A 27185-nucleotide genomic window follows, 5' to 3' on the forward strand; every position below is an offset into this window, starting at 1 on the left:
AACTAAAGCCCGGTCTAAAGTCAGCGGTGCAGTATTTAACTGCTATTTAAAGGGCACATTATTCAGATAAACCACTCTGACATGCTCTCTTCTTTACTAGAGCCCGACCAATACATGCTTTTTGATGCTGATGCCAAAAGAATATTCTGATGTAGATATATTTTTGTAAATATAAAGACATTTATGTTATAATGTTTAGGCACAATGGGCTAAATAGTTCAAATTTGCTGTTTTAGGTTCCAAAATGTTCCTTTTTGTTAGAGTTTCTAATGTTTTTTCTTATTACATGGTGACCTTGTTGTCATTTCTGTGTTGTTTTATAGTTTTAATTATCCGTGAGGTGGCTGCATTTTACCACAGTGACTTTAAACTCTTGATCCGTGTGTTGAGTAACATGCAACATTAATTTCACAGCTAATTTTATAAACCTTTAAATGAGCACATTAAAATGATGCATTGTTGTACATTAAATTTAACTGACTGGATATAAAACTATTTAAAACTAGATTAAAAAAAACACTATAATTCTGTGTTGAAAAGTTATAATAATCCAGTTATATAATATATATTAAACACTAAACAGTGTTATTCTGCTGCAAAATTAGTTTTTTTTTTTTTTTACTTTTTATATCTGGGCAGTTTAGCTGATAATACTACCCTTTTTTTATTTAAGTAGATATTTATTGCACGATTCACTTGTAATTGAGTATTTTTATGATTAAATTGCTGTTATTTTCTGTATCAGGACACCTCAGAGTGTTTTATGGCTCTTACACCAGCTATTCTCAACCTTGGGGTCCCGACCCCAATTGGGGTCGCGAGATGATTTCTGGGGGCCAAATCATTTTGGAAGTCAGCTCTGTCTCCAATGTGTTAAAGTGTCCATGTGTTAATGTGTTTTAGTCCTTTTGGACATTTAAAGTCCTTTTTTTGGTCATTTTGTGTCCTTTTTGGTCATTTTGTGTCTTTTTTTGGTCATTTTGTGTCTTTTCTGGCCATTTTGTGTCTTTTTTGGTCATTTTGTGTCTTTTTTCGATCATTTTGTGGTCAATTTGTGTCCCTTTTGGTCATTTTGTTTCCTTTTTTGGTCATTTTGTGTCCTTTTTGGTCAATTTGTGTCTTTTTTGGTCAATTTGTGTATTTTTGTGGTCATTTTTTGTCATTTTGTGGTCAATTTGAGTCTTTTTTTTGGGTCATTTTGTGTCTTTTCTGACAAATCCCAAAGTATCAAGTTGTTACTTTCCAAGGAGTCTCTGGCTTGAAGCTGACTGTTACACACTCAGGAGGTCAGAATGGACCTTTATACTTATAGCAAAGACTTAGATTAAAAGTAACAATAAAATATAAAAAAAGATATCAATGCACAGACAGAGAGATGTTTTAGTTGTTGTCTGCTTCATTATTTGTCCAAAAATTCTTCGTGTCAAGTGAGTTTGTATGATCTGAACTGTGAGATTCTGTTCAGTGAGTGGACAACATGCATGTTAAATTGGGGGTCGCGACTCAAAAAGGTTGAGAACTACTGTCTTACACGACGGCCAGTTGTGTTTGAAGCATCATCCCTATTGTTTAGATTGTTTGTTTCCTGTTAGTTGACTTTAACAGGCACTTAGAGGCTGACCTGTCCACTCTTTTCTCTCCTCAGGGCTCATGAACAAGAGCTGACAAAGAGGCATGAGAGGGAGCTCGCCGAAATGAGCGCCGCCCACAGCAGAGAGACACAGAACATGCTGTCCGACTTCAACAAGGCCCAGGAAGTGCTGAAAGACAAGATCTCCGCCCTGCAGATACTGTATGTATACACTGTAAACACCCCATGTGGCCTTCAAACAGCTGTGCAGCAGCGGAGGTCTATGGTATAATATATAATCCTTAACTCATGATTGCCGTGTGCGTGCGGGTCAACCTATTTGTCCTAGATAATGTAATTGTGCGGTGTCAGGTGACAAATAGAAGCTTAACACAACAGACAGGTTTTCTCAGGGGAGAAAAACAGACGGTAGCCTCACATCTGCCTCATTTCTACACTTTTAACGCCTACAGTTTTCTTACAACCGCTATGACCCGTTTGTCAGAACCTTAAAAACTTTTTCAAAACTGTTAACGCACATCAGACCTGAAATACGCAATTCCCCAAACAGTAAATTTCATGCTCAAAATCATGCAGTGTAACTAAACGCAGTCAGTCACAGCACAGTGTCATAAAAAACACTGACAACTGATGGAAGAACACAAACTCAATCACTTTGCATGTGTCAAATCGACTTTTTTTTTCTTTTTATTTTACAATCAACAGATTATTGTATTGTTCATACATGTAAATTAATGTTTGTGATGATGTTCTTCATTTTTCATTTGTTGGGCATGAATTTTGTTCCTTTTTTTTGTACAACACTCACAGTAAATGACAGGATTTGCAATAAACACTTTACTGTAATGCAAATGAAAATGACTTTCAATAGAGTAAAGAGGGGGGAAAAATCAGCATTTAGCTGTCATTCATTACTGTATTGTCAAATACACAAAAAGAAAAAGGAGCAGAAGCTGTGATCGATGTAATCTTCAATCCATTAGTTTTGAACATGAGGTTTTCTGTTTTGACAAACTGTGTGAAAGTGATTGAAAATTCACCAGTTAATATCTCCTGTTTTAGTCTTGATTGAGCTTGTGTTTGAAAGGAGTTAAAACTAATTTTAAATGTGTAAAATGTGTGTATTTTGTGTCAAAAGAAGAAGAATTGTGTTAATTGTATCGCCCACACAGGCTGATGTTGTGGTAACTGTGTGAAAAGTTTTGAAAAAGCGTTAAAAGTATTGAACAACGGAACATAGCGGTCGTAAAAAAAACTGTAAATCCACGTCTGCCCACTATCTTTTACTCCTGAAAGAAGCTTAACACTGTGCTTTTTCTTTTTGCCCATGCAATAACTTACAAAACACTCCATCATATGGATAATTAGGGCAAATCTAGTTAGTCATATAGACGCAGGCAGACTATTTTTATTTCTCTGTGCGTCAGGTGAAGCGCACTATAAATAGGAGGCGGCTGTGATGAATTATATTCTTCTCAGTTAATCATATTGCCCGTGTCATACGTTATAAACAGCTGCAGCGAGCACGACGGTGCATGACCGAACTGGCTCGCCATGAAAGGCAGCATCAACACAGATTTACCGTCGCAGCCTCAATCTGTACCCGGAGACGCATTCTGCTGCAAACAATGTATTTGCATTTTGCAAACAAAAGAAACACACAAAACGATAGAAGTGTTCCATGAAATCAAAGATAGGAAGCAGAAACACAAATACCAGCGTGGTCTCGCGCTGCTCCATTCTTATTCTTGTGGCGTGATTTGCCTTTATGCACGCTCTCACACATCTGCTTCTGCAGGAGGGAGACTTTGATTTATATAAAAGTTGTCCAGGTGTCTACAAGTTGGTGTGGAAGGAGTCCAATTCAAGATTTATAAAAAAAAAATGTAGGTTTTAAGTGAAGATATCGAAGTTTCGTTCTACAGTCTGCGTCACATTTACTGTAAAAACTGTTGTGAACGTGATGTGTTCATCTGAAAACTGCGGCGATTTCTTTGTTTGTTCAGTCCAAACAGTGCCGTCATATAAAGCAGTGATTCCCAACCGGGGGGGCCCGACCCCCCCAGGGGGGCGCCAAAGATCCACGGGGGGTCGCGAAGCCCTCTTGATTTTAAGGGATGTAATAAATCTAATGTGTTAAATATAGATGAGTCAGCATTTAATTCATTAGTGTGTTAATTCACTAGCGGTAACCTCACCTAGCAGTAACCTCACCTAGCGGTAACCTCACCTAGCAGTAACCTCACCTAGCGGTAACCTCACCTAGCGGTAACCTCACCTAGCGGTAACCTCACCTAGTGGTAACCTCACCTAGCAGTAACCTCACCTAGAGGTAACCTCGACTAGCGGTAACCTCACCTAGAGGTAACCTCACCTAGAGGTAACCTCACCTAGAGGTAACCTCACCTAGCCGTAACCTCACCTAGAGGTAACCTCACCTAGAGGTAACCTCACCTAGCGGTAACCTCACCTAGCGGTAACCTCACCTAGAGGTAACCTCACCTAGCCATAACCTCACCTAGAGGTAACCTCACCTAGTGGTAACCTCACCTATTATTATTATTATTATTATTATTATTATTATTAATAAACAGTTTTAATTGTTTCCTTATATAGTGCATACTTTGTGCATTTATAGTTTGTTATTAAGGAGCATTCCAGCCAGGCAGGATTATTATTATCTGTTAAATACTGGACTCAAAAAAACATCAGTAACATCAGAATTGTTCACCTTTAAATATAACTAGTGTCCTGATAGTCCTGTAAAATGTTGGGCCTTATGAAAGAACTAATTAACTTCTAAGTTGCTTGTAAAAGTGATTGAGGAGAACTTGCAGCATTCACCAATTTTCTTGTATTTTTAATTTCCTTTAAGGTATAAACACAATTTACCAGCAATCCAGACCTGTTTTAGGAACCATGCACCATTTATCATTAATGGACTGTTGCATTAATCATTGTTTCATTACTCTGCAGCAATTTTGTGTTGGAAAATCCTATATGAAGTATAAATTATTAAAGTAAGAGGGAGTAAAATAACAATATCCTCTTACTTGAGGCCCATTGAGGTCAACTCAGTGACAAGAATATGGAAAAGCTGAGCCGGATCTCCTGTACAGTACGGAAAAAAACTTCAATCTACATATGAAATATGAGTCGCAGCGATCAAAGAGGACATATAGACACATGAAATAAGCTTTTTGGTCATTCTGTCTTCTCATTTTGTGTCTTTTTTGATAATTTTGTGTCTTTTTTTGGTCATTTCGTGTCTTTTTGTTGTTGTTTTTTGTCTTTTTGTGTCTTATTTTGGTCATTTTGTGTCTTTTTGTTGTTGTTTTTTAGTCATTTTGTGTCTTTTTTTGATAATTTTGTGTCTTTTGTAGTCATTTTGTGTCTCTGTGTGTCTTTTTTTGGTCATTTTGTGTCTTTTTGTTGTTTTTTTGGTCATTTTGTGCTTGAAAATCCTATATGTAGTATAAGTATAAGTATAAATTATTAAAGTAAGAGCGAGTAAAATATCAATATCCTCTTGCTTGAGGCCCATTAAAGTCAACTCAGTGACAATAATATGGAAAAGCTGAGCCAGATTTCCTGTACAGTACGGAAAAAAACTTCAATCTACATATGAAATATCCTGAGTTGCAGCGATCAAAGAGGACGTATAGACACATGAAATAAGGATCAAAGACATTTAGCTTCACAAGCAGTGATACTGGAGTGTAAGAAATGTCTTTTATAACCAAATATGAAGCGGTAGATTTATATTATTGATGACACGCAGTGAAGATACTGCAGGAGAGCGAGCGCTGTAGAGTTTCTATAGAGTGAAAGAAAAGGAGACGGAGCTGAGAGGATGCAGAGCGCCGAGGTTAAAGACAGCGAGGAGGAGAGTGTGTATGGGACATGACATGAATGGCTGCAGGTGGAGACAGAGATTGGGAGAGGGAAGATGGATGGAGAGAGAAAAGAGAGAGGAGTTGAAAGGTATATTTGCGCCGGTGGGCAGTGGATGATGCCAAGTCATGAGGGAAATGATGTGAGCCAAACCTCCAGAGGAAGCTGTACAGTTAGAGAGAGACAGAAGACAACAGATGAAAACAGAGTGAGATAAAGAAAGACGAGTCATAAAGAAAACTCTGTGCTGAGTGTGTGTGTGTGTGTGTGTGTGTGTGTGTGTGAGTCAGGAGACACACAGCGAGCTAGCATCCTCTTCAGAGCTGACCTCCTTTTAGTCTGACTCAGCTGAGAGCAAAGCGCCACCTGCTGGAGCAGAAAGGACGAAACATCCTAAAGGAGCCTGTTAGCTGGCCGTTAACTCTATGGAGTATCTATGGGCTATTTTGTCCATTTTTGAATCCTTTTCATGTCTTTTTGTGTCTTTGTAAGTCATTTTGTGTCTTTTTTGGTCATTTTGTGTCTTCTGTGGGGTTTTTTGGTCATTCTGTCTTCTCATTTTGTGTCTTTTTGAGTCATTTTGTGTCTCACAAAATGACAAAAAAACAACAAAAAGACTGGTGGCTGCACACACAGTAATCCACAGGATCCGTAGTTAAACCTGTGAAGTCCAGGAGATTTTGGTTCAAATTTATCAACTTCCTATGTATTCATTTCTGTCTCTGTTTAGCATCTTTCAGTCTGTCCTTACATCACATGCATGTCTCCTTTTTCTCCACACAAACTTGGCTATCAGTCAGATTTTTCATTTTATTTTAATTAACAAAGTTTAAAGCTGCCAGGAACCAAAAATATTAACACCAATACCATTTAAAAAACTTTTTTTTTTTTTTTACCATTTATACACTCAAAAACAGCAGAAAAAAATAATAAATAATAAAAACAAAACAGTCTGTTTGCATGTAAATTAAAAATAGTTATAGTTTTCATTGTAGAAAGAAAATTCACATTTTAAAAATGGTCTAGAAACATAAATGGCACACTGTGAAAGCTCCTGTGATGCACTTTCAACGGGCTTTCTCAGCTTGTCTACATATCATATATAAATAAAGTTATTACTGTAAATAAAACATGTATTTTCAATAAATAGATGGACTCCAGAGGGTTAAAGAGAGTAAGATACAAGGACAACTGGACAATTACTGATACAAAGAGAACTAAAGGGAATAACAGCATGCAGAAAGTTTTCCAACATGTATGCAGCCTATATGGCATTATGTTGTCTTAATAAACCAATTATTTGTATACAAACATTGACAATGCATGAAATACAAGGGGTCTAGAATTGCGGGTCTGAATCTGCAGTCTCATGGTCTGCAGAGACACACTATTGATTACTACTATTGATTATAATGCCATCTTCCCATTTCATTACAGTTCACAGTTTACAGACTAAACATGTCATCAAACTGGCTTCTTTGTGTTATTTTGACCAGTTTTCTGGGACAAATTCACTCTAACAAACAGTCAGCAGTTTTTATTTTCTGGCTGTTTCTCCACTTCTGTGTCCGTCCCCGGAGAGAATCCACTGTCTGCGTTCTAATTAACTAAAACACAGATCTGTCTCCTTTTCCTCCTAATTAATCGCTATGGTGACGACAGCCCTCGTCCCCCTCTATGAATCCTGCTCCCTAAACAGCCACCGAGAACGCTCCACCAGTTAAACCTCTGAAGTCCAGAAGAAAAACACACAAAAAATTACAAAAAAAAAAACACAAAAAAACAAAAAATTACACAAAACACAGATAAAAATACACAAAATTCAAAAAAACACTCAAAAAAATTCCAAAAAACCACACAAAAATTTAAAAAACACAGATAAAAAACACACAAAAAAAACAAAAAACACACAAAAAATACAAAAAACACAGATAAAAACACAAAAAAATCAAAAAAATACTCAAAAAAACAAAAAAAAAACACAAAAATTACACAAAAACACAGATAAAAACACACAAAAAACACTCAAAAAAAATACAAAAAACACAGATAAAAACACATACAAAAATTACAAAAAACACACACAAAAAAAAAAACAAAGATAAAAACACAAAAAAATTTACAAAAAACACACAAAAAAACAGTTAACACAAAAGATTCCATTAAAAATGTTGAAACGCACACTGCAAAATTAGAAAAATCTCTGCAAAAAAAGTAAAATTACACTTGGTTGAGGTGTTTTTTACCTTTGCTGAAAAGAGTTGATGCGTTAAATTGGACATGGAAACTTGTGGAAAAGCCAAAACTTTAGAGTTCAGCTGACAGCAGGGAAACATGCTGCTGAAGTTTTTACGTCGTGAAGAAGTCGTGCTCCGGCGCTTTCCTGGACTCCAGAGGGTTAAAGTTTCACGAATATTGAAACATTTATTCCCGAGTCTGTTTCTGATTGGTTGGTGGTGTGGGAGGAAAGTTTCCAGCACCTTGTTGAATCTTTGCCAGGGAGAATTAAAGCAGTTCTGAAGGCAAAAGAGATCCAACCTGCTGCTCCAGCAATGCTTTCCCTTCCCGCAATGTTAAATCTCAGCAGTTTAACATTCACAGCATTAAAAAAGTCTCCCCGGATGCCAAAGCAAGAGCCATTAAACACTCACAACACCTATTTCTTCTCTGACGGGAGCAGACAGCGAAGTCCAAGAGCTGGAATTCATCACCACAAAGGAAGTGATGGATCTGTGTTTGAAATTTATGAAGCTTAATGTCCCTCTTCGTTAGGATGAAGTGCGGTCCCACTGCACAAATCACACCGCCGTTAAAGACGGAGCCGTCTCTGGCACGTTCAGATAAAACTCTGCTGCCTTTATGACTTCATGAGCTGTAAGAGCCGTGAACCTCAGATGTGAATTTACAGCTTAATCTGAACAGAAAATATACAAAAGTACGTATAGAAAAATATGTGATTATAGCTTTGTAATGCCGTTATTGACAAATCTAAGTTTTACAGTGTAGCGTAAATATTCAGCAATTTACTGACTAAACTGTGAACATTATTGTCTTGCAAATTTTCAAGAATACAGTAATATACTGCACATTTATTTCTAGTAATACACTGTGAAGACAATACTTTCTCACTGAGTGAATATTTAGAAAATAAAACATATATTTCTCACTAGAAATGTGATCAAAATCCATTTTTATCCAGAAACTAAGTCAAAATATTGTTGTTTTTTTTCACTAAAAATGAGAGAAATGTCCGCCATGTTTTCTGTTCTGACCGCCGGGACCTTGAAAGTCACGTGACTTGGAACAAACCAAAAGGAAAAAATATCCATGGAATAGCCACGGGATATGACTGTCATTAACTTGCATTGTAGCAAAATCCGTGTCAGTTTCACGGAAGTTTGAGTGATTCCATGGCTATTCCACGGATTTTGAGTTAAGCGAATCCGTGGCTATTTCACGGATTCCTGTGAGACCAGGTTCACCGAATGTGTGGTGCAATCTCATTGAATCGCGCTCCACTGTTAATGCAGTGCGCTGCTCTCCTGTTTTAGTTAAAATATCTTCATTAAACAAACATTGTTGTCTTTTTTTAGCGTAGATGATATACATGCAGTATAATTATTTATTAGACAGTGTGTGATATTCGATATATTGGGTAGAAATATGTTTAAACAACCCTAACCCTAAAACGGAAGAACTACAACTATGGTGCTGATGTCAACATGAGAAAGGAATATACCAGGAGGGTTAACCAGCAGTAGTCTGCTGATGCTAACTGCTGCAGCAGTGAAGATAACCAGAGCTCCTCCACACTTCCTCTTCACCATCACTCATTGTCACTTTGGGGTTTTATTAAAGTCCGGCACCTTGGAGACTCCAAATAAATCCTCATCTTATCACAGACACCACCTTCACCAAAAATGAGCTCCTGCCAGCTAAAAGCCACGTCTTGGTGCAGCTTTAGTGCCGTCGTGTCCGTCCAGTATCTCTTATCGGCTCAGTTCCTCCCAGTTCCTCCCCTGCAGGTCGAGTTGAAGGAAAATCTTTCTGATGGCTCGCGTATAAGCCAAACAGCAGGTGCATTTATCCAAAACCTGAACCTGAAAAATACAGCATCAAAATGCTTTTTCCACCTTTCTTTCTTTTATTTTCTGCATAATGAGGTTTCTACTAAAAGAAAACAAACAACTTCACAGCATCAAAATATGACCTTTTTGCAGATTTCTTTCTTTTATTTTCAAGTCGTCTTCTTTTGTCTTGTACAACTTTTTAATTTTGATATTCAAACCCATATGTGATCTTGCATAATGAGGTTTTTATAAGAAAACAAACGACTTCGAAGAAGACAAATCCAATATTTATTATAACAACTAAACATATGATTCAAGAGCGGCTCATGCAAACATAACAAGTTCATACTGCAGTGAAAGAAGTTATTTAAGTGCATTAAAAGTTAATAGAGAATCATAATGACCAACATCCAGAGGTGGAATGTAACTAAGTACATATAAGTACTCTACTTAAGTACAATTTTGAAGTACTTGTACTTTACTTGAGCGTTTCCATTTTATGTAACTTTTAACTTCTACTCCACTACATTTAGCTGAAAGCTCTAGCTACTTTTCAGGTCGAGATTTAGCATAAAAAACATCTTGAATTAAAATGATTTTAAAATTTTTTTTTAATTAAACCTCATAATAGTATATTAAATAATTAAAATTAGCTCAAACCTTAAAAATTAAAATTCTGCTTACATAAAATCAGCATCAATAATACTTATAATAATAATAATAATAATAATCCAATATTGTTTTTAGAATATGTATAACAATGGGTCCTTTTTGCATAACGAGTACTTTCACTTTGGATACTTTAAGTACATTTTGATGCTGATACTTTAGTACTTCAGTATGTTTTGAATGCAGGACTTTACTTGTAGTGGAGTAATTTCACAATGTAGTATTAGTACTTTTACTGTAGTAAATGATCTGAATACTTTTACACCATTACCAACATCACCTGCTGCTGATGATTTGACTACAAACACAGCAACAGCAGGTGCATTTGTCCAAAACCTGAACCTGAAAAATATTCCCTTCTTGTGACAAAAGACAAAAAGAAAACCCCCTGAAAGAATCTGATAAATGCCACGGGTGCCACCAGCCCGGCTGACGCTGCAGCTGGGTGACACAGAGGCTCTTCCTGCCCACTGAAGGGTTGCTGATGAGGCAGTCAGCCGTGAAATAGCCGGACACTAAATACTTGGCCTCAGTGTGCTTCTGCCCAGAGGACAAGCAGCCACAGTTCAAGCAGCCAGTGCTAAGATATATTTATATATACGTGCTGGAACACCTCGCTGTAAATCAAGCGGAAAACAGCCCTCTAAATATTTGGATTCCATCTTGAACTCTTGAACTCCACCAGAGAAGATATTAGTTTTCTTTAGTGAACAGATGAAGTGTTGCTGCAGTCACTGTTTGACAGATTATTGGCCAAAGTTACTGTGGGATCAGAATTGAAATAGCAAATCACTTAAACCATGGGTCTCAAACTGGCCAATTGCGGCCCTCGTGACGATATTTTGTGGCCCCCACCTTGATATGAAAGTTTAATGTGAGTTTTATATGAATGCCACTTTACCGTGTTGTGTGTGGAAGGTCCTTTAATTACTTGTTTTGGTAATTTTGTGTCTTTTTTTAATAATTTTGTGTCTTATTTGAATAATTTTGTGTCTTTTTTGGTAATTCTGTGGGGTTTTTTGGTCATTTTGTTTTCTTTTTTAAGTAATTTATTTTTTTTTCTGTCATTTTGTGTCCCTTTTTTCAATTTTGTGTCTTTTTTGGTCATTTTGTGTCTGTTTTTGGTCATTTTGTGTCTTTTTTAAATAATTTAGTTTTTTGTAATTTTGTCTTTTTTTTTAATTTTGTGTCTTTTTTTGGTCATTTTCATACTGCCTCCAGCAGCCCCCAGGTAATTTGAGTTTGAGACCCCTGTCTTACAGGCACTTTGTTTTCTGGAGTGCAAAAACAACATAATGAATAGCTTTAATCAGCCACATGTGTCCACATACAAGGAATTTGACTCATTTGGCACAAAAATAGACATATAGCTTTACCCTTGTGTTGTCTTAACTCTCTGTATGCACCACTTGTCCTAAGGGTAAAAATTGACCCATCTTCACTTAAACCCCTTAAAAAATCAGCTTGATTGAATATTAAAACCCTCAACCCTAAAACAACCTGTCGTTCATCACAAACTGTGAAAATATCCAGGTTTTCCCTCTTACAGTGCAGAAAAACTGTGTTTAATCTCTACTGTTTTACTAAAATAGGGGTTCATTTGTATTGCTAAAGGTACTAGCATAAGTGTAAGCATAATTTTTTAGCAAGTGTGGATGCGTACGTGTGCATGTGTTGGCTCAGTGAAATGGGCTAATTGACCGGCGAACACATGCAAGTAAAAAACGCAAATATCGGTCTATCTCTAATAGGGTTGTCACGATACTAAAATTTTCAACTCGATACCGATACTCAGGAAAATATTCAATACTCAATACCATTTTCGATACCACAAGGACAAAAACAAAGACCCCAAAATTTAACTGAAATATTTTTATTAACAAGAGAAATGCAACATGTAAAAATGAACAGAACCACAGATTAAATATTTAAAATAAAAAACAGTTGTGCAAAAAGAAACTGCAACTATGATAACAAGCTTCAGCTACTCGATACTTTTGAAAATGAGTATAGTATCCAGATACAACGTTTTAGTATCAATACTTTTTTGAGTATCGATACTTTTGACAACCCTAATCTCTAATAATTTAAGATAACATGTTTCCTATTTTTTGCTGGAAAACAATCCGTTCCTTCCAAACACGTGCGGCTCCACAACATGGTCTCACAGGAATCCGTGAAATAGCCACAGATCTGGCTTAACTCAAAATCCGTGGAATAGCCACGGAATCGCTCAAATTTCCGTGAAACTGACACGGATATCGCTACAATGCAAGTTAATGACAGTCATATCCCGTGGCTATTCCAACATACAAAGTGATTATGTACATTCACTGAGTGAATATTTAGAAAATAAAACATGTATTTCTCGCTAGAAATGTGATCAAAATCCATTTTTATGCAGAAACTAAGTCAAAATATTGATTTTTTTCACTAAAAATGAGAGAACTGTCCGCCATGTTTTTTGTTCTGACTGCTGGGACCTTGAACGTCACGTGACTTGGAACAAACCAATAGCCACGGGATATGGCTGTCATTAACTTAGCATTGTAGCGAAATCCGTGTCAGTTTCACGGAAATTTGAGCGATTCCGTGGCTATTCCACGGATTTTGAGTTAAGCGAATCCGTGGCTATTTCACGGATTCCTGTGAGACCTGGTTGGACTCCAGCAGCAGAAACAGAAAATGTCCAAGCGCGATGAATGTTGTGTCAGAGCAGCATCAGCAGCAGCAGCTGGGAGAGTTTATCTGATGAGAGCAGCTCGTTGTGTATCAGCATCAGTGAGCTCTGCTGCTGCACGGCGCCGGACGTTCCTGGGAGAGGTCGGCGTTTATCAGGCAGACAAGCTGCGGCGGCGCTCGGCCTTTAGCAGAGTGTGACTTCACACTGTGGCACAAATGTCACAGAGATAGTGGCTGGCAGAGCGGCGGCGTGGGCAGTGAAAGGCTGTTTAGCTCGCTGTCACATACGCTATTGTTACCAGCAGAAACAGGCTGGAAGCTAAACATGCAGAGAAAACATGACACGAGTGACTGAAGTCAGTGACTCTTACAGTCTTGTTCACTCTCACAGTTTTTTATGTTTCACTAATTCACAGATAATGACGTCTGATTTGTTTAGTCACAACTCACAGATAATGTCATGAAGGAGTAAAGAAACCAGAAATATTCACACTAAGGGAATTGTGTCTTAAAAATGCATCAAACCGATTATAAATACAAATTAAAACAAAAATTTGGCAATCACATCAGCTCTAGTTGTGTGAGAGTTGTTTCGCATCCTAAGATAATAAAAAACAGATTTCTGTAAAATTATTCATGTCCAGTGGTGGAAAAAGTATTCAGATCCCTTAATTAAGTAAAAGTACTAATACCACACTGTGAAATGACTCCACTACTAGTAAAAGTCCTGCATTCAAAGTTTCCTTGAAGTAAAAAAGTATCAGTGTCAGAAATTAACTTTCAAAATAAAATGTCACTCAGATTGTTATTTATCATCCAAATATATTATTGTATTATTATTAGTATTACTACAAATATATATATATTATTGTTTAATTTTCCAGTATTTTGTGTTTTTCTAATACTCGAATACTAAAGTATTCAGATTACTTACTTAAAGTTTAAAAGTTAAGTAATTAATATTAATAATATATTGTTATTATTATTGCAAATATGTTATTGGATTGTTATTAATTATGCAATAATGTAAGCAGCATTTAAATTATTTTAAATTTGTTTTAATTACCCAGTGTAGTATATAATTGATGAACATTTAAAAAATAAATAAATACATAAATGAATATTTTATTTTATATATATATATATATATATATTATTTTTATTATTTTTTATTATTCATGTTATATCTTGACCTAAAAAGCAACCAAAGCTAATTGTAGTGGAGTAAAACATACAGTATTTGCCTCTAAAATGTAGTGAAGTAGAAGTATAAAGTTACATAAATGTAAATACTCTTGTATTATCTACTGATACTTTCTGAGCTTCAAATGTATTTTCTGTTTGTTCTTGATGAATTTAAACTATTTATTTTTATCTCAGAAGGTGAAAAATAGCTTCCTCCTTATTATCTGTTTCATTTTCACCACGACTACAGAATGAATACAGAATCATGAATAGGAACTTCAGAGCTCAGTGACACTGAGGTAAACAACTTCTGAATCAAATTAAACTGATGTGATATAAAGAACACTATGTTTTGTGTACTGGGAACATTTAAAAGACACATTTGTGAAACAGAAAAGAACCAAAGCATTTTGTGTCTGTGAACTAAATGCTTCTGTAAATGGAGGCTTTTTCTTTCATTTCATCACAATTTCTACAAAAAAAAAAGAAGAAGAAAGCGGAGTCATTTCCAGCCAGCGGTGTCACCTCTGATTGGTTGTTTTTCGCTTCAAGAAGCAGCTTATGCCCCGTTCTGCTGGGCGATCTTTAGCATGTGTTGCATTTGGGAAAATGTCACCGAATATGAAATGAATCAGAGGTTTTACACAAGCGGTGATTTCTCTGAGGGGGCCGCTCGGAAAATAACAAAAAAATCCATTATCCGTTCTCATAACTCACAGAACAAAAACAACCTGCAGAGGAGGAGGAGGAGGAGGAGGAGGAGGAGGAGGAGGAACTTTTATTTTATTTATCTGAACGTAAAAAACAAACCCTTAATGGTTTCTGTGATGAGGAGAGGAGGACGGGGAGGACCGGGACAATTATTGTGTTATTGATCAAACACTAATGAAAAGAAAAAGCCTATTAATCACTCATCTCTTTACTCTCTGTAGTGTTTAGATTTCATTATCTAACAGCTCTAACCTGCCTCTCACACCGGCACCTTGTTCTTTTTTTTTTCTCACACATCGTCACCCTGTTAAAATAATCGCCTAACTGATTTTTTCAAGTTTTGCAGGAAACACAAAAAACTTCACCAAAAGTGTAACATATGTCATTTATTGATCATTTCACTCACAAAGGATGTAACAAAGGATGGCTATTGGCATAGTAATAACACTGTGTGTAAATTATGTCACTTAAGAGAAATAAATGACTTAGGCAATTTTTTGAACATGCCTTTGTGACTTAAGCAAGATGTGGTAACACTTTATTTTGAAGGTGTCTACATAAGAGTCACACAAGCCTGTCATAAACATGACATGACAAGTATCATGAGCATTAATGTTACTTCAAAGTGTCATTAATGTTCATGACACATCCCATGTCATGTTTATGACACGCTCATGTCACTCTTATGTAGACACCTTCAAAATAAAGTGTTACCATATCTTGCTACAATAATAATAATAATAATAATAATAATAATAATAATTAAATCATATATGTAGAACAATCTGAAACATTCTTCAAGTTGAACCTTTAATTTTTAAACTTTGAGTAATAGAATGAGTAGTAAAATTAAACAATTATATAGATTTTTATATATATATACTTTTACTTGTAGATGAGTCATTTCACAGTGTGGTATTAGTACTTTTACTGAAGTAAAGGATCTGAATACTTCTTCCACCACTACTTAAATACAAAAAAAATAAAATAGAAAGTACAGTACAGTACTCTGGTCAATGTACAAAGTTACATTCCACCACTGTGACTGTATTTATAAAATATATTAAAACCTGAATGGTGTTCAGTGGATCTCCTGTGCTGAATGTTCATGTTTTGTCCCTTATCTTTGTCTTGCAGGCTGGAGGGAACAGAGGATAAGTTCAGGAACAGGGAGAGCCGCCCCGAGGACCTGCAGATGATCGCCGAGCTGAAGGACATGGTGTCTGAGAGAGAATCCCTCGTCAAGAAACTGGTGGTAGGTAACTGAAGCAGAGGAGATAAAGAAAGCTCTAAACCAGGGGTCTCAAACTCAAATTACCTGGGGGCCGCTGAAGGCAGTATCAAAATGACCAAAAAAAGACACAAATTTACAAAAAAAGACACAAATTTATTTAAAAAGACAAAATTATTTTAAAAAAAGACACAAAATTACCAAAAAAGACACAAAATGACAGAAAAAACTAAATTACTTAAAAAAGACACAAAATTATTATTTTTTCAAAAGACACAAAATGGCCAAAAAAATACACAACATTACTAAAAAAAGACACAAAATTATTTTAAAAAGACACAAAATGACTAAAAAAGACACAAAATTATTAAAAAAGACAGAAAATTACCAAAAAAGACACAAAATGACAGAAAAAAACTAAATTACTTAAAAAAGACACAAAATTATTTTAAAAAGACACAAAATTATTAAAAAAAAGACACAAAATTATTAAAAAAGACAGAAAATTACCAAAAAAGACACAAAATGACAGAAAAAAACTAAATTACTTTAAAAATACACAAAATTATCAAAAAGAGACACAATATCACCAAAAAAAGAAACAAAATTACCAAAAAAAAAGTAATTAAAGGGACCTTCCACACACAACACGGTAAAGTGCCATTCATATAAAACTCACATTAAACTTTCATATCAAGGTGAGGGCCACAAAATATCGTCACGAGGGCCGCAATTGACCCGCGGGCCGCGAGTTTGAGACCCCTGCTGTAAAATCTCCTCTATATTTTCTTTATTATCCCCTTTTATTTCCCCCTGAGTCCCTCAGCTAACGTGTCTCCTCCTCCTGCAGGACGATAAGAAGTTCTACCAGCTGGAGCTGGTCAACAGGGAGACCAACTTCAACAAAGTGTTCAACGCCAGTCCCAACGTAGGAGTCATCAACCCGCTCATCAAGGTAAGGCCCCGCTGCTGGTAGCACGCCACACACAGGGGCCCCGAGGAGCCTGCAGCTTTACTCCAGCAAAGATGATATCCACTCCATCTCATTTCATCTCCGTCAGCGCTGGTCGATCACAACAACAATCAGCTCTGGTGTTTCTAGAGCTACAACCATAAATCACGGCCGAAGTAATTTTAAAACATTCTTCTTATCGCTGTCAACAAATGAGACCGTTTTTCGAGGAGACTGTCAGCTTCTATCAGAGCCTTTCAGGGCTGATCTCTTTTTATGCCACAACAAACACAAAGGAGAGTTGTTTTACAGCAAAAAGACAAGATTATGATGTTCCAGCTCAAACTTTCAGGGTTTATAGCAAACGGCAGATGATAAAAGCACGATGGAAAAATCAATTTTTACAAGATTATTCCTTTTTTATTGCAAACAAAGTCGCCAAGGACAGTCAAAGAGGACAAGAAATAATACTATTAACAGGAAATGGGTTGTTTTTTTGCAGCGCTGCTGCTGTGAAAAGGAGGATAAGAGTCGTAAATACCAAGGTCTCATTTCTTTACAGCGATTTAAACGAGGTGTCACAGTGCAAAAATGTAAAAAATTCAATGCACCGCCAAAGTAAAACAGACGTTTGCTGAAGTGAAATGGGAATGAAGTGAATCTTTGGAAGTGAAATGTGTTCATGCAGGATCCCATCGCTCATTATAAGAAGCTGTTTGAGAAAATATGTTTTCAGGGCCTTTAAAGCTCCGAGTGCTCCTGGAAAACACAATGTTTCATTCCTCACAGTTCAGGCGTTTTCGGACCGAACCAAGAACTATCTGTGTTCAAGAGGCTTTTCTTTCTGTTTGCATTCACACCGACAACAGGAACGCTCAAGTGGCATAAGCTGGACGATGGTTGGTACTGCAGCCTCATTTCTGCAATGCACCACTAGGGGGCAGTAATGAGCCTTTAAACTGGATCTCTAACCACCAGTAACAACAATAAATAAAACAACATGTATGTATGTTAGGGTTGTGCTCAAAAACAAAAAATAAATATTGCCTGCAGTGCACCGTAAAGCCACTAGGGGGCAGCAAAGGCACATCCACATAACACAAACTTTATTATTTGATTTATTAACAAATCTGGTATTAGAAAAATGTTTTTTATTTTTTTATTTTAGGGTCTCTGTGGGCCTGAAGTTTTAAGTGTTTTAAGTCAATATTTGGAATCAACATATATTTAAAGTTATGTATTGGGATTAGAATCATATCGTGGCTTTTGTTTCATTATACATATCATGAGGTTGTAGACAATTCTTAGCCCTAATGTATGTCTATATATGCTCAATCAAGCCATCCATCCAGTCTTTATTTTCTTCTGTTTTTTGCTGCAAAGGTCAGTCGAACAGTTAATTGCTCCACAATTTTTTTCCTGTCCTCTAGCAGACACAACTTTCAATCTTAAAGGAACACTCCACCGTTTTTTCATATTAAAACATGTTATTCGGTCAAGTAAGACGAGTTGATACAGACCTCTTGCGTCTCAATGCGTGCACTCAATCGCCCTGGCGCGCGGCTCCACTTGGCTAGCATTTAGCTTAGCCCAGTTCATTCATTAGGATCCAAACAGATGGACAGTTAGAAGCGACCAAACTCCTCCACGTTTTCCCTATTTAAATACAGCTACACGAGTAGTTAAACGACCAAGTATGGCGACACAAAATAAAACGTGGCGCTTTTCTAAGCGGATAAAAAGGATAACTATAATGTATGGCGGAATAGCACTTGGGAGCACTTCGACTCGGCGCAGTAATATCATCACTCCTGAAAAATCTTCTCCCCCTCCCTCTCTGAAACATGACGGCACTATATACCTTCTGCTTGTTATCGCAACCCTTTACGATGCACGTTATAACCATGATTGTTCACAAATATCTTCCTACAACCTGATACTTCGTCAGCTCTGCTCGAACTACTACTCCTGGTGCAGCTCACGTTGGTTCTGTTGATGGAAGTGAGAGGGAGAGGGAGAAGATTTTTCAGGAGTGATGATATTACTGCGCCGAGTCGAAGTGCTCCCAAGTGCTATTCTGCCATACATTATAGTTCTCCTTTTTATCCGCTTAGAAAAGCGCCACGTTTTATTTTGTGTCGCCATACTTGGTCGTTTAACTACTCGTGTAGCTGTATTTAAATAGGGAAAACGTGGAAGAGTTTGGTCGCTTCTAACTGTCCATCTGTTTGGATCCTAATGAATGAACTGGGCTAAGCTAAGTGCTAGCCAAGTGGCGCCGCGCGCCAGGGCGATTGAGTGCACGCATTGAGACGCAAGAGGTCTGTATCAACTCGTCTTACTTGACCGAATAACATGTTTTAATATGAAAAAACGGTGGAGTGTTCCTTTAAAAGACTGGAGTTTGGCAGGGAGGTCAAGTATATGTTTGAGAAAGTGTAAAAAAAAATATCAGACCACCCTTTTTCTTCATTTTCTTGTTCATTTTAATGTCTGTTGCAACTAAAGGTACATTTGTTTGGACAAATACAATGAGAAATGGCTCATAAGAGTTTAATTCAAGAGCTGGTATCTAGATATTTTCCATGGTTTTCTTGATAATAACCAAAACATTATCAAAGAAACCATGGAAAAGGACAATAAACTGAAGAAAACAAGGGTGGTCTAATAATCTTTCTCATGACTGTAGGTTTTCATGCCAATTGGCTAAAATTGGGCGAGGCCTGTAACAAAAAGATGCATAACTTCCATGTGGATTCACAGAACGGCACAAGATTTTGTGGACAGCTCGGTCAGAGGCCAAAGCACAGCTGAATAACTGTTCATGCATAACTTCTGAACGGATTCATGTACCATAGCCGAAATCATGAACCGTTACCAGAGACTCCTGTGGGAGGCGTCTTTGCATTCAGCAGGTAGTTCCTGTTTAAGTGGTGTGTCACCCACACTAAAGCCATTTGATAAAGAAGTTGGTTATTATCAATAAAACCATGGAAATTGTCTAGATATCAGCTCTTAAATTAAACTCTTATCAGCTATTTTTGTTGTTATCATAATATTTGTCCAAACAAATGTACCTTTAGTTGTTCCCAGGCATTAAAATGCACAAGAAATTGAAGAAAACAAGGCTGGTCTAAGTATTTTGTCCATGTCTGTACGTCACTCGAGGTTCTTCTTGTGCTGGGAGACTATCTACTCTGAAATAGGAGCTAAAAAAAAAGCCCTGAAAACAGTGTTATAAGCACTACGATGGCTCCTGGTTCTAGCATTTTGGAAAGCTGTGAAATGATTTCTTGGGGTCCGGAAACGCCTCGTGTCTGGGTTGAATGGGCCGCGCTGCATGACCAGTATATTCCTGTTGACACCATCTCTCCGGTTCTATAACTTCCAGTGTTTTTGTTCTTGTTACATGTCTTCTTCCCCACATATCTGTATATGTGTTGTGTGTTCTCCACCCGACTTCGACTGTTCTTCCTGACTCTTTCCTCCAGCTCTCCTTTGCTTTCCAAGCCATTTTTGTTAGTGTGACGAGATGTTTCCCGCTCTGACACATCTCTCCTCATCCGAACCTCCATTTCTGCTTCAGAGCGTCCGCCCGCTTTAACACTGAGACTGAACGATGCCAGTCCTCAGATCGATCCATTCACTCTGCTTTTCGATCAACATTTTAAATAGGATGGAGATAGCGCGCTGCTCTCTTCCTGTCTCTCTCTGGATGGACTGTTAGGGCTCTCCCTGTGCTCCATTTTCCCTTTTTCCCCTCCATTTCTTCTTATCTTTTCCTTATTATTTCCTTTTACAAACTTCCCTTTTGCTCCTTTTTTGACCCCCGTGCCCCCCTCCCTTTTCTTTTTTTTTTTCTGTGTAGCAAAAGAAAAAGAATGAGAAAACAGCAGCCAGCAGATTCAGCAGCTCTCCTAGTGTCAGGGCTCTGGAGGCCGCAGGTATGGGCGTGGGCGTGGCGGGTTCAGGAAGTGGGCAGCAGCCCCCACAGGCCCCGCCCCCGCCCCCAGCCCAGCCCGGCCGCCTAGAGCCCCTCCCCAACTCCCCCCTCCACCACCTTGAACTCAACTCCAACAAACCTCTTCCCCCGCCGACCCCTCCCACCGAACCCAAGAAATTCATGAGGTGAGACCTTTTCAGGCCGCAGCCGGTCAGTCCACGCATCAACCATCCAATCAAGGGTTAATTGGAGAAAATCCTGCTGGTTTAAACAGATTAAAGCACTTTTTAATGACTACAGACTGTGTTTCAGGCCTTGTGTTACCTCACAAAAGCCTCAAAATTTTGGAGAAAAAAAACGCCAAAAACTCTCTCTGTTGTTTCTGTTCTTTGAAGAGAAACAGTGGGACAATAATTGGTGTTTTTACATCCTCATCCCTTCCTGCCGGGTCTGGCTTTTATCATAAGAGCATGAAATCATTGTCATCACCAGCTGCAGAGTGTAAACTAGAAGCTTTCAAATGCTCTAATGTGTTGTAGCCGAGCCTCCGCTAACAGCTAGCTCCGTCAGTTACTGCTGCTACGCCTGCAAGCTTCCTGCTCACTGTGGCAGTTTTTAGAGCTTTAAGAGACTTTTTAAAGCATATTTTTAACATGAGTCCAAATAGGAGTGTTGCAGTTATAACAACAGTGACATTACTTAAAAACGTCCTTTCTCAATCTGAAATGTTGCTGTAGCTAACACATGTCAAGTTTCTGCTTTTGCACAAACTTACAGTGTAAACGATGGCAAACTTTCAGTCTTAAATTATTAGAAATATAATATATAAAGAGAATATATAAAGAGAAAACACAGGGGGAAAGCATTGTCTTAGCAGATAATGATAAATGAGATGGATTTGTTTATAGTCTATACATATTTTAGGATAATACTGCATGATATACCTTTAAAATTCTCCAAATCCAATACAGCAAGTTTATAAACCAGTCTAATTTCAATTAGTTAGCATCCGCTAACAGCTAGCTCCGTCAGTTACTGCTGCTACGCCTGCAAGCTTCCTGCTCACTGTGTCAGTTTTTAGAGCTTTAAGAGACTTTTTAAAGCATATTTTAACATGCATCCAAATAGGAGTGTTGCAGTTATAACTGATTACTAAATAGGGGGCGAAACAACAGTGACATTACTTAAAAACGTCCTTTCTCAGTCTGAACGATGGCAAACTTTCAGTCTTAAATTATTAGAAATACTAGTCCTTTTTGATTGCAAAAAATGAAGCATAACTGTGTTTTAGCTGGTTTAAATGACAACTGTGTTTCGTAGCGTTTATCAGCTGTAGCCAACGAGCTAGCTAAGCTAAAATTACCTCCATGAGTTGGTTGAAAACGTCGTCTCTGGCTGATTTAAAGTGTTTCCAGCTGACTTGTTTTCAAGCAAAACCTGTAAAATATGCACTTGATGGGTGCAAACATGATATCATACTAACAGCGAACATAGCTGAAGCAGAAGTAGAAATAAAGAAACAGAATTGTTCTGTATTAAACTTTAGCTCTTCTCTTTTTGATTTTGTGAAGGGTAAAAAAAAATTGGCATCCATATTCTTCATACAAACAAACGGTGGTTCCCAAGACAGGGGGCGGGACCCCAAGGAGGGACCCAGAGTTATAAAACGGGGCCCACAAAGCTAAATATAAGTAATGCAATAATAGTTCTGCACAAGTTTGAAGGCCTGCAAGTTAAACCTAAAGTTAAAACGAATCCACACCAAACGTCACAACAACCAAAACAAAGAAGAGACAATATAGGACGCTGCCCGTTGACTTCATTAAAGAAAAAACATATTTACAAAAGGGTCCAGAAAAGGTTTAGGAATAACTGATATACACTCTAACTCCCCTTACTTATCCTGTTTCTAAGCTGTTACCATTAAAGCAGACTGGTGAATGACTGAACCTCATCTGGGATCAACTGCATTTTCCTGCAGCACATTTAAACTGAGAGCCATCAGCAGCATCACAGCTCCTTTCAAAATAAAAGTGCTGAACAATATTATACTCTGAACATTAAAAAAAAAGACACAAAGAGTCGTGACTGAAGCTTCAAAGAATGGCCTTGGAATGCAAAAGGGGCATGTGTTGTTTTGTTTTATTGTTTCCTGTCCTCTCCTCGTGTCCATCAGTCTGAACGTGTGTGCATGCCGACAGGTTTCCCTTTTTTGTTCAGGAAGTTATAAAACTTGCTGTCGTGGCTTCTTTTCTGTCGTGCATCGTGTCTCATCTTCATGTAAACTTCAGCATGTTGCACTCGCTGCACTTTGTTTCTCCTCGACTGGAAAAAAAAAAGGGATTTTGTGCAAAGTAAATAAAAGTTATTTTGAGTTTTTTAATGAAGTAGATATTGTCTTTTGCTCTCATGGACTGCCCCCTCCCTCTGTGTGTGGTGGTGTTTTATTTTGAAAAAGCATCTCTACGGTCCAATAACCGCCTCTCTTTGCTCCTTGATGGCGGCTGTGATCGTCGCTGTGGTGTGAACTGATGTGATGATGAATTATGTAACATGCTTCTCACATGAATACATGCAGTTTGTGTATCGCATGCCAAGAAATGTGTTTCTCAGGGCTGGTTAATGGGTTTCAGCATGTGTGTGTGTGTGTGTGTGTGTGTGTGTGTGTGTGAGTGTGAGTGTGTGTGTGTGTGTGTGTGTGTGTGAGAGCATGTTTTGGTTATTTTTAATCTCTTTGCTGCATGTTTTAGCTGCTGTTTGTGTAAAAGAATGAGATGTGGTGGCTGCTGTGCAAAAGCTTTGGGACAAACCTGTTATTATAGGAAGGCAGGAGCACACACACACACACACACACACACACATTCTTGTACTTCTATCTTTGTGAGGGCCCTCATTGGAATAGTGAATTCCCTTGCAAGGTTATAATAGTTTTGGATTTTGAACAGTTTCAGTTAATTATCGTTATCAAGTCTGAACTCTCTAAAAAGCCTTTAAAGAAGTGAGGACCGGCCGAAATGTCCTCACTTTGCAAAAATGTCCTCACTCTGTTGGTTAAAAACGTGTTCTGGTCCTCACTATGTAGGAAGTACAAGAACACACACACACACACACATTCTTGTACTTCTATCTTTGTGAGGGCCCTCATTGGAATAGTGAATTCCCTTGCAAGGTTATAAAAGTTTTAGTTTTAATTTTGTTGTGAATTTTTGTTTTCAAATTCAGTTAGTTTTAATGACTTTTTAGAGTGAGTTTGCTATTTTTAGTTTAGTATTTTATTGAAAAGCTTTAGTTTTAGTTTTTACTTTTTATTAGTTTAAGTGTTAGTTTTTTGTTGGGTGGGAGATTAAATTTCCTTTGTCTGATCCATTTTCATTATGAATGAAAAAAGTTGACAAAGATGAAAACGAAGGACATTTTCATTATAGTTTTAGTTAGTTTTGTAACCACAAAATACAGTTTCAGTGAGTTATCTTTTTTTTTTTTTAAACTCTCATTTTTATTTTTATTTCACTTAACGAAAATGTTTTTTCAATTCTAGTTTTCATTATTTAGTTTTGTTTTCGTTAACTATAATAACCTTGTTCCCGAGCCCCTTACGTTAAGGTAACCATGGTAACCCTAACATGAACCTAACTGTAACCTTTAACCCTAAAACAAAGTGAGCAATCTCAAAAAAGCCTTTAAAGAAGTGAGGACCGGACGAAATGTCCTCACTTTGCAAAAATGTCCTCACTCTGTTGGTTAAAAACTTGTTCCGGTCCTCACTATGTAGGAAGTACAAGAACACACACACACACACACACACACACACACACACAGCAGAGCCCGGCTGTGACAGTATGAGGTCAGATATTATAGATCTGCCTTGAAATGTTTTCAGACTCCATTAAACCATTCATCTCTCCTCGCCCTGCTCTCTCTTTGTTCTTGACAAACATTTGTAGTCGCAGCGATCTCTTCACCCGACCGCAGCAATTTGTAAATCTGACCCCGTAAATCAATGGCTCCTTTAAGTATTTATGTCTTTAAGAGGACTTTTATTGGACGACAAGCCTCGTCTTAAGTGAACTTTTAACATAAATCCCAAGAGGAAACAGTGGCTGAATGCTAAATAGTGAGACACACAACAGAGATCTGTCACAGCCTGATAGGAAGAAAATCTGTACAGCAGTAAATGTTTTGAATTGTGCCACTTATTACACATATGACTATATTTGTTCATTTAAATAATAATAATAAACTTTATTTGTAAAGGACCTTTCATACATGAAATGTATGTTAACATATTAAAAAGTTTTTAAAAATAATGAATAAAATTAGTATTTAAAAGTTTTTAAAAATGTCATAAAATCAGTATTAAAAAGTGAAAAAAAATGTAAACTCAAAATCAATATTCAGTTATTTTTAGAAGGCATCAAATCAGTGTTTAAAAGTTAAAAAATAATAATAAAATCAGTATTAAAACGTGAAAGAAATGTCATAATAATAATATAAAATAATATTATTAAATGTATTAAAAATTGAAAAAAAAAGTCCTAAAACCAGTTTTAAAAAGTTTTTGAAAATATCCTAAATTCAGTAATAAGAAGTTATAAAAAAAAATCATAAAATCAGTATTAAAAGTTTTTTTAAAACATCATAAAATCAGTATTAAAAAGTTAAAAAAATGTAAACCCAAAATCAATATTAAAATGTTTTTTAAAAGGCATCAGTATTAAAAGGTTATTAAAAAATGTCATAAAATCTATGCTTAAAAGTAAAAAAGGCCCTAAAATAGATATTAAAGAGGGGTTTTTTAAATGTCATAAAAATCTGTATTAAAAAGTGAAAAAAGTCCTAAAATCAATATTAAAGAGGTTTTTTTTTTTAAAATGTCATAAAAATCAGTATTAAAAAGTGACAAAGTCCTAAAATCTGTATTAAAGAGTTTTTTAAAAATGTTATAAAATCAGTATTAAAAAGTGGAGTGAAAAAAAGTCCTGAAATCAGTATTAAAAAGTTTTTTTAAAAAGGGCATAAAATAGATATTAAAAGGTAAATATATGGATAGATAGATGATGTCATCACTGCTCTCTCTAGAAACTCTTGTTTATCTCGTTCTTCGCTCCACAACATTGTTAGCAAACCACTAATTATGCTCTAATTATGATCCATGTTTTCCTCCTTTTTTTCTGTCGTTTCGTGCTGCTGGTCAGCAGGTGTTACTGATGCAGACTGTTGCCATGGAAACAGGGCTCCGAGTTAGTGAAGTGGAGGGGTTTCTTTCTTCTTACGCTTTAAATAAATCCTGTTTTCTTCTTGTGATTATTCCGTCTGATTTGCATTATACAAACGGAGGATTCAGAGAACGGGCCCCTTATTTACCTGCAGCCAGTTAAATCTGGAATAAAGCCGTGATGTCAGCGACCTGATACACAACAACCCACATTAGTTTTACTGATAAAATCTCCTTCTTAACTTACAAACATCAACACATGTCATATCATGTCCTGCACCAAGGAGGTCCCCAGACAGTGGCAAATACTTTATTTTCACTATTTAATTCACTATAGGAATGATTATTCCACTAGTAGGTGGAAAAAATGTCATAAAATCAATATTAAAAAGTGAAAAGAATCCTAAAATCAGTTTTAAAATGTAAAAAAAAAAGTCCTAAAATCATTATTAAAAAATAAAAAATGTCACAGAATCAGTATTAAAAAGTAATAAAATCAGTATTAAAAATGTGAAAAATGTCTTAAAAATCAGTATTTAAAAGTTTTTTAAAACAGTTTTAAAAAAGCTGTATTAAAAATAAAAAAAAAATTAACAAAATAAATGTCATAAAATCAGTATTAAATACTTTTTTAAAAATGTCATAAAATCAGTATTAAAAAGTGAAAAACACTCCTAAAATCAGTATTACATTTTTTTTTAAAGTCATAAAATCAGTGTTAAAAATGTGAAAAACGCCATTAAAATATATTATAATAATATTAAAAACTCAAAAATAGTTTTAAAAATCTGTATTAAAAAGCAAAAAAATGTCATAAAATCAGTAATAAAAAGTACAAAAAATGTCATAAAATTAGTGCTTAAAGTGCAGCATAGAGAAAATGTAAATCTATTTAAATGGTCAGGTAAAGAGATATGTTTTAAGTTTTAAATGATAATTTTGTAGGTCAGTGAAGTTGCAGTTTGTCATAGAATTGTTGTCATAACATTCACACAGGCCAACTTCCCCTCATGGATCAATAAGGTTTCATTTTATTTTGTTA

The 27185-nt window shown here is 36.5% G+C and overlaps 1 protein-coding gene across 1 annotated transcript in view; it reads left to right on the forward strand.

The window, feature by feature from the left end:
* Positions 1-27185, forward strand: part of fam184ab (family with sequence similarity 184 member Ab) — a 253926-nt gene that overhangs the window by 223942 nt on the left and 2799 nt on the right. The window contains exons 18-21 of the mRNA XM_059357047.1: positions 1646-1792; positions 15940-16057; positions 16884-16988; positions 20854-21113. Of these exons, the coding sequence (XP_059213030.1) occupies positions 1646-1792; positions 15940-16057; positions 16884-16988; positions 20854-21113 (630 nt within the window). The remainder of the gene's footprint in view (positions 1-1645; positions 1793-15939; positions 16058-16883; positions 16989-20853; positions 21114-27185) is intronic.

Source organism: Centropristis striata, chromosome 18 (genome assembly GCF_030273125.1).
Source record: "Centropristis striata isolate RG_2023a ecotype Rhode Island chromosome 18, C.striata_1.0, whole genome shotgun sequence".
NCBI lineage: Eukaryota > Metazoa > Chordata > Actinopteri > Perciformes > Serranidae > Centropristis > Centropristis striata.